The sequence below is a fragment of the Nematolebias whitei genome, chromosome 12 (genome assembly GCF_014905685.2).
Source record: "Nematolebias whitei isolate Nwh7 chromosome 12, NemWhi1, whole genome shotgun sequence".
NCBI classification, from domain to species: Eukaryota; Metazoa; Chordata; class Actinopteri; order Cyprinodontiformes; family Rivulidae; genus Nematolebias; species Nematolebias whitei.
Genome location: NC_056509.1, coordinates 48,984,812 through 48,993,607, shown reverse-complemented (window position 1 = coordinate 48,993,607; position 8,796 = coordinate 48,984,812). Strand labels below are relative to the sequence as shown.

The 8,796-nt window shown below is 46.4% G+C and overlaps 1 protein-coding gene across 1 annotated transcript in view; it reads right to left on the bottom strand.

Annotated features, from left to right (window-relative positions):
- The window catches only part of ppp4r4 (protein phosphatase 4, regulatory subunit 4), a 37,358-nt gene that overhangs the window by 12,979 nt on the left and 15,583 nt on the right, over positions 1–8,796 (bottom strand). Inside the window, exons 12-21 of the mRNA XM_037685683.1 lie at positions 6,333–6,506; positions 6,143–6,248; positions 5,115–5,262; positions 4,878–5,022; positions 4,744–4,782; positions 4,598–4,663; positions 4,481–4,535; positions 4,325–4,408; positions 4,041–4,131; positions 3,267–3,328 (exon numbers count right to left, since the gene is read on the bottom strand). Of these exons, the coding sequence (XP_037541611.1) occupies positions 3,267–3,328; positions 4,041–4,131; positions 4,325–4,408; positions 4,481–4,535; positions 4,598–4,663; positions 4,744–4,782; positions 4,878–5,022; positions 5,115–5,262; positions 6,143–6,248; positions 6,333–6,506 (970 nt within the window). The remainder of the gene's footprint in view (positions 1–3,266; positions 3,329–4,040; positions 4,132–4,324; positions 4,409–4,480; positions 4,536–4,597; positions 4,664–4,743; positions 4,783–4,877; positions 5,023–5,114; positions 5,263–6,142; positions 6,249–6,332; positions 6,507–8,796) is intronic.

The following is an 8,796-nucleotide window of genomic DNA, read 5'->3' as shown; positions in this document are numbered from 1 at the left end:
TCTGTACTCATCCCTTTAGTTGGCAGCTCAGAACACCACATACAGAACACCATGGACTTTGTGGACAAGGTGAGGGATGTCATCATGGAGACTGATGAAACAATGGTCTCTTTTGATGTCACATCACTCTTTACGTGCATTCTTGTTGATGATGCAGTAGAGGTGGTCAGTTTAAGATTAAAATCAGACACCACTCTGAGCAGCAGGACCACACTTTCCACAGAACAACTGTGTCAACTCTTGAAACTGTGCCTGCAGTCAACCTACTTCACATATGGGGAGCAATATTATAGGCAGAAACATGGGTGTGCTATGGGGTCTCCAGTTTCTCCTATTGTTGCCAACCTGTACATGGAGGAGGTAGAAAAGAGAGCCGTGACGTCCTTTTCAGGGACACCACCAAGTCATTGGTTCAGGTATGTTGACGACACCTGGGTTAAAATCAAATCTCAGGAAGTCCAACATTTTACTGACCACATCAACTCTGTGGATAAATACATCAAGTTCACACGAGAAGATGTAAAAAAATGGCAGGTTGGCTTTCTTGGACTGTGAGGTCTCAGTCTCTGATAGAGGACTTTTGCAAACTGAGGTGTACCGCAAACCCACCCACACAGACCAGTGCAGTTTGACTCCCATCACCCTTTGGAGCACGTTAGGAGTCATCAGGACTGTGTATCACAGAGCAGACAGCATCCCCACTAGCTCAGGAGCCAGGCAGAAGGAGAAATCCCACACAAGACAGGCTCTAGAGCAATGTGGATATCCTAACTGGGCCTTCCTGAAAGCAGAGAAGAAACCCAAACAGGACTCCAGTCAGCCATCAGGTGAAAAGGAGGAACCCAGACCCAGACCAGTGGTCATTCCATATGTTGAGGGAGTATCAGAGAAAGTGAGACGTTTATTTTCTAAACATAACGTCCCAGTGGCTTTTAAACCCCAAAATACATTAAAGACTGGTTCATCCCAAAGATCCAGTCCCCCGGCACAAACAGAGTAATATTGTGTATGCTGTTCAGTGTCAGGAGGGTGATCAGTCTTACTTCAAGGAAACAAAACAGCCACTGGCCAAAAGGATGGACCAGCACAGAAGATCAACATCATCAGGCCAGGACTCTGAGGTCTACACTCATCTCCAGGCCAGCGGTCACTCTTTCAGGGATGAAGATGTTCACATCCTGGACAGAGAGGAACAATGGTTTGAGAGAGGAGTAAAGGAGGCCATCTTTGTGAAAAGAAACCGTCCATCTTTAAACAGGGGTGGAGGCCTCCAGGTTCAACTGTCCCCCTCTTACAATGCTGTGATTGCTAGTATCACTCAGCCCTCTGTGAACAGTAAACAGCCATCAGGTGCTAATGATCCATTGTTAGGCTGATGGTCCTTCTTGAGCATGTGATCAGATGGTTCTGGTTGTCAGCAGCAAAACTGGTTGATCCACTCTGAGAAGGTGCTATTTAAAAGACTGAGCTGAATACAGCTCCTCTGACTGAGGAAGTCTCTCGGATGAGAGACGAAACGTTTCTACATTTTTTTGTTGATTTGCTTTGTTTTGTTTTTTTGAATGTCCAGAGGACCAGATTTAACCTTTTTAGATTTTTCTACCTGGATTATTGAGCATGCATCAGGATATGATTGTTATACATTTCTTTGTGTTTAGTGAGTCCAGTTTTTTTGAACAGGCGTTCCAGTTGGCGTCCCTTGGCTTTTAGAAGACGCAGGTTGAACGTAAACCATGGTGCTGAGCGAGAAAATGAAACAGATCTGTGTTTGAGTGGAGCAAATGTGTTAAGAAGGTTTTGGAGGTTGACATTATAGTAGGAAGTGAGTTCATCAGGGGTTGAAGAGCAGTGAATAGATGGAAGGTCATATATAGCAGATGAGAAAATGTCAGGATCAATATCATTAATTTTCCTAAATGTAATGTCACGAGGAGTACAAGTTTTCAAAGCTATTATATTTACATCAAAAGAAATAAGCATATGATCAGAAGTGGGAAACAGATTGGCTTTGCAGTGAGTAGGGGTGACCCCAGAACAACAAACCAAATCCAGAATATGACCTTTAGAATGAGTAGGGAATTTGATGTATTGCTGGAGTCCAAAACTATCCAGACAGGAAGTCAAGTCTCTGGTGAGAAGGTTATTGTCATTGTCCATGTGAGTATTAAAGTCACCAACAATCATATTGGGAGAGAGAACAGAAAGATGAGTGAGAAGAGCAGCAAAGTCATACAAAAAATCCTTATTTGGCTTCGGTGGTTAATAAACAGTACATAAAATAGTAGGAGTAGATCCAGGGAGCTGAGATGCTGTGTATTCAAATGAGTGGAAGAGGGGGGCAGAGACAGGGAGGACTTTCCAGTGCTTCCGATGAATTATTGCGAGACCACCGCCTCTCCCTGAGTTGCGGGGGTGACAGATGTAAACAAACTCAGGTGGGGTCGACTCGTTGAGAGAAACAAAGTCGTTGGGATGTTGCCATGTTTCAGTCAAGCAAAGAAAGTCCAATTTACGGTCGAGAAGGAGATCCTGGATGAGATGTCTCTTTCCAGTGAGAGAGCGGACGTTTAAAAGACCGAAGTTTATGTTGGAGTTGCGATGCTTGACGATAGTGTTAGCCGACCTAGCCAGGTGGGCTAACACACTGCGGTTGACAGTCCTGTCAGAATTATGGGGAGGATGACGAGTTCTGGACCAAAAAGATTCTACGGAGTCAGTGTCATTGGTATTGAAGTTTCGCCGGGACCCTCAGTGGATGTACTTTCGGCGGGGATTAAAAGCAATGTCCGGATTGAGGTGAAGCACCACAGGTGAAGGGACAGCCAGGTGGAAGTGGAGTCGCAGAAGCTCTGTAGCGTTGTACTGAAGGAGAGCAGTCACCGGGTGGTGGACGATGGATAAAACAGCCCAGGTGAGGACAGACCACACACACACCCTGTGGATCCACATCATAATCTGTCCGTTGTCAAACAGCGCAGAAACTCTTTACAAACTTCACAAAAATCACAAAAATAGCAGCCGGTGAGCAGCGGCAGTCAGACGCGCCAGCGTTCACTCACAGTCTGATGATACAATACTATAATAAAAAGAGGTACTGACTTCCATTTTGGTGTGTGGTTGCATCTAGTCGTAAGAAAGTGTAATCAGACCCGAATATATTCAGTATACATATATTGTCACAGCAAAGGCCCACAGAAATGAGAAACGGGAAGTGATGTCACAGCAGCGACACAGAGACTTTGGCTGAAGGTCAGGTGTGCACATACCTTTGGTGGATAACACAGTGGACTTCCCTGGTCCAGAAGAACCGTCCAGATCCTTGACCTTTCTGAAGGACAGAAAATAATTAAAACATTTAAACCATCCCATGAGGTCTGCAGAACCAGAACTAGAACCATGAGGTCTGCAGAACCAGAACTAGAACCATGAGGTCTGCAGAACCAGAACCATGAGGTCTGTAGAACCAGAATCAGAACCATGAGATCTGCAGAAGCAGGACAGGAGACTGGATTTATGTAATCTTATTTTGCGCAAGACCAGAACCAAAAGCTCAAGGGTCAATGAGAGATCCGTCAGAACTGAGACATGCTGAGACTCAGAGCTCTGAGGTGGTCTGGATCAAGGTGGTCTTGGTTTCTCTTCTTTGACCTTGTTTTGGTGTCTCTGAATTAGAACGTTGTGTCAGGAGTTCTATTTGCACGTGTGGTCCAGAAGCAGAACCAAAGGTTGTCCTCTGTAAATATTCATCAGAACTCTGTGCATGCTAAGTAGGATGGTCAGAACTTTTCTACTCCTCTGACCTTCATGGACAGGTGAGGGACACGTTTGACCTTGATGGACAGGCGAGGGAGCAGAACATCAGATCAAGTTTGGGTCTAAAGGTCATGCTCAGCGGTCTTTATGGTCTATGAACATGAGTTACTGGCGCTGCAGAGAAAACAGCAGGATTTTGACCCAGTTCTGCTTCTGAAGTGTGATGCGTGAGAGCAGGTAAATCTGAGAGCAGGTAAATCTGAGAGCAGGTAGGTAGGAGGTCTTACAGAAACCGGTCCAGGTTCATGGCTTTGGACGTTGTTGGCTGGCTGCTGAGGGACCGACTGCGAGACAGTTTCACCTTCCTCATCTCTTTACCTGCACACAAAGGAACATCATTTTCATCACCTTCATCACCATCATCATTACCACCTTCATCACCACCATCATCATCATCACTTTCATTATCACCATCATCATCATCATCACTACCATCATCCTCATCACCATCGTCATCATCAACATGATCACTACGATTATCTTCATCACTTCATCATCATCATCATCATACTTGAGGACGAGGTTGCTGTAGATGTGGACACGGACATGGACTTGGTGGAGGACAAACTCGTCTTTCCATCTCTTCCATCTCTTCCTGTCAGAAGAAAGGCGTTAGCAGACTGGAGCTTCAAACGTCGGCCATGTTTGGTCGAGCATCTTGACTCACGTTTCCTGTCGGTGTTGTTGAGCTTCCCGTCACTCTGGTGTTGCTCCAGCTGTTCCTGACAGAACACCACGTCAGCTCAAGAACATATGGAGAACCTGCAACATGCCTCAGACTCACCATCTCCAGGAGCAGCACCTCGTCCTTCTGATCCAAGAAGTCCCACTGGTGTCTCTTATGAAACTGCTGAGGACCACAAAACATCACGGTGTCAAAGAGCAGATCAGGTACTCACTGTTCTGATGCTGTTTGGACCAGTTCCTTACGGGCTCACACAGGTCCAGTTTATCCAGTTCCAACACTGTCTAATAAAAACATGATTAATTTTGTTAAACACCAAACAGAGCCAGTCAGCCATGTCCCTGAGTTCCTGTTCGTATCAGTTTCTGGTAGGACTTACCTTTCGGATTATGGCCACCACATCTTTGTCTTTCTCTCTGCAGAGAAGTTTCTGGACACACAAGTCCAGTTTCTGCAGCAGCAGTTTGTCGGCTGGCAGGTGGAGTGAAGAACGCATCCGTGGCAGCAGGCGGCAGAGCTTGTACCTGAGAGACGGACAGGTGAGTCCAGAGGATGATGGTCAAACATGAGGTGTTTGATGGAAAGCCCTTCATTGGACACAACGGTTCTGATCTACCTTACGTTGGCGACAGAGTCGTGGACGAGCTCCAGCGCTGGGACAATGAAGTGTTTGTTGAAGTATTTTCGAGACAAAATATCTGTGGCAACTTCACAAACATCAAGGAACCTCAGACGGTTCCAGTAACTGCGGCCCTGAGCCAGATCTAATACAAGAACCAGCACAAGGACAAGTCCGTTGAATGTTCCTCCACTGCACTCTGTAACAGAGAAACACTGGAAGGGCCACTGATGGTGCAAGCAAGGTTTTTGGCGGCCATCTTTTCAAGTACTACACGCATCACATGGTGTTTACGTGGAAGCCACACCGTGAAGGCGTTAGTTGTGCGCGTCAAAAGCTTGAGTCCAAAAAAATACATATTTATACTCAAACATAAAAAATGTGGAAACAGGAGCCATGAGTTTTCTGTGGTGGGCCTCCCAACAAGCCAGGTCAGAACCAGAAAACTCCCTCGCCACCTTTGTGACAAAATGACTCGGTGCAGTCATCATCCCAACCAGACCAGACCAGACCAGAACTGTTGCCTTTTTGTTCCTGGATGGAATGTTTGACAACCGATCCATGTGGACTCAGTCTGACCAGAACTCTGCTGCAGTTCACTCACACTAAAAACAGCCAGAAGAAAATGTTCATTCATATTTTACAGTAAAATAAGTGCGATGTTTAACCGGAGCTTTGACTGAGTGTCTGCTTCCAGGTATAATTGGTCTTTGTTCTTACAGCGGTCTCTAACTGATCACTGTTTGATTGATCTTGTGTTTTTAGCAGGATCATACACAAAGAACAGGACAGACACAAACTGATGGCAGAATCTTCACAGGTGAAATCAAATGTGAGTTGTTTTGTGTTCATTTGGAGAAGTAGCTACCCCCCCCCCCCCACATACTTCTCACAAACACCTTCCAGTGTTTCTCTAGTTCAGTACTACTGCACACCATCAGTGTTTGTTCAGTAAACTGCATTTCTGCTTATGTTCTGGAAAATCTGAATGACAAACCCATCAACATGAGCTGAAAGGTTCTGACCTCGGATCAGTTGCCCCAGCATCTCCTGACGCTGCTCCTGATTGCGGTTGTAGCGCAGGAAGGTGCAGAACATCCGTGCTGCCTCCTTCTGTACAGGCAGCACCTTCTGCAGCAGGACAGAACCACAGATGAGTTATTCGGATCTCACACACTTCCTCTGTGGGATGACGCTGGGTCTGATGGTGCTAACATTGGTGGTGAGAATCATGAAGATCCGAGGGGAGAAGTTCTGGTGCAGCAGTTCTCCGGGCAGCAGTCTGGCCAGGCAGCTGTACCGCTGCAGCAGCTTCTCATGAAGCCGCCAACGCAGAGAACATCCAACCTTCTGCTCAGCCATCAGCAGTGCTGACAACAACTCTGAGAGCTGAGGAGAACCACACAAGAACCACGGGAGAACCACATTACAATCACTGAGAAACTATGGAAAAAAAACCCCAGCAGAACCACAGAAGAACCGTGGGATAAACATGAAAGAACAATAGGACAACAATGTAGAACCACAAAAAAATTACAGCAGAAACATGAGAAAAAAGATAAACTACATGAAAACCATGTGAGGACAGAAGAGGGACCATTAGAAGACACTAAGGGAACAATCAGAGGACAGAGCAATTCAGAGATTCAGAGATATTTATTTGTCATTTCTACCACATGTGGTCAAACAAAATTATGTTCACAGGGTCCCAGTTACATCCAACAATAAAATGTAAAATAAACCAGTAATAAGATCTAAGATATGAACAAAAAAAAACATCAACTAAATATACACTAAACACTAAGAGCATAAAAACATGATGTCGAACAACAGCACAAACATGAGTCTGTGTGAGCAGATGAGCACGCATGAACACATCAACATGGAACAGATCAGCAGCAACATGAAACAGATCAGCAGCAACATGAAACAGATCAGCAACAACATGATGTGATTTTTTCACAGTGATTATTCTGGTTAGAGATTCATGAGTCTAACAGCCTCAGGGTAGAAGCTGTTCCTCAGTCTAGTGGTTCTACACTTAATGCTCCTCAACCTCCTTCCTGAGGGGAGTGGGGCAAAAAGTGTGTGTGCTGGGTGGGTGGGGTCCTTCATGATGCAGGTGGCCCTCTTCCTGCATCTGGAGGTGTAGATGTCTGTGATGGTGGGGAGACTGACTCCAACATCTTCTGTGCAGCCTTCACCACTCTCTGCAAAGCTTTTCTTTCTGCAGCTGTGCAGCCTCCATGCCACACGTTGATGCTCGAGCACAGGATGCTCTCCACTGCACACCTGTAGGAGGTGGTGAGGACTGAGCTTCCAGACCAGCTCGTCTCAGCCGCCTGAGGAAGTAGAGTCTCTGATGAGCTTTCTTGATCAGGCTGGTGGTGTTGTTGCTCCAGCTGAGGTTGGTGTTCATGTGTACACCCAAGTACTTGTAGCTGGAGACAACTTCCACCATAGATCCTCTTATGTTCAGGGGGGTGTAGGTGTGTTTGTTCCTTCTGAAGTCCACAACCACATCCTTCGTCTTCTTCACACTGATGTGAAAGTTGTTCTTCCTGCACCAGCTCTCCAGGTGTTCCACCTCCTGCCTGTAGCTGGACTCATCATTGTTTGTGATGCATCCCTCCACCACTGTATCATCTGCAAACTTTACAGTATGACAGCCTGGATGGGTAGCTGCACAATCGTACGTGAGCAGAGTGAACAGGAGGGAGCTCAGCACACAGAGGCACAACTATCAGAGGATGATTAGAGGACAGAAGTGGACCCATCAGAGGACAGAGGGGGAACCATCATAGGACAAAAGGCGAACCATAAAAGGATGGAGGGGGAACCATCAAACGACAGAAGGGGAACCCTATGAGGACAGAGGGGGAACCATCAGTGGACAGAGGCAGAACCATCAGAGGACAGAGGCGGAACCATCAGAGGACAGAGGTGGAACCATCAGAGGACAGAGGTGGAACTATCAGAGGACAGAGGGGGAAATATCAGAGGACAGAGGTAGAACCATCAGAGGACAGAGGACCATATGAGGACAGAAGGGGACCTGTTAGAGGACAGAGGGGAACCATTAGAAAACACAAGGGGAACCATAAGAGGACAGAGAATGAACCATCAGAGGACAGCAGGGGAATCATAATAAGACAGAGAGGGAACCTTCAGAGGACAGAGGCAGAACCTTCAGAGGACAGAGGGGAAACCGTCAGAGGATAGAGGTGGAAACGTCAGTGGACAAAGGGGGAAACATCAGAGGACAGAAGTGGAAACATCAGAGAAAAATGGGGGAACCATTAGAAGACACAAGGGGTACAATCAAGAGACAGAGGTGACACAGAGGACAAAGGGGGAACCATTAGAATACAAAAGGGGAACCATAAGAGGACATAGGGTGAACCATCATAGGACGGAGGCAGAACAATCAGAGAACATAGTGTGAACCATCAGAGGACAGAGGACCATCAGAAGATAGAAGGGAACCTGTTAGAGGACAGAGGGGAAACTGTCAGAGGGCAGAAGTGAACCCATCAGAGAGGGGTAGCCATCAGAAGACACAAGAAGAACCATCAGAGGCCAGAAGCAAAACCATCAGAGGGCAGACTAGTAACCATTAGAAGACACAAGGTGACAATCAGAACCATCAGAGGACAGAAGGGGAACCATAAGAGGACAC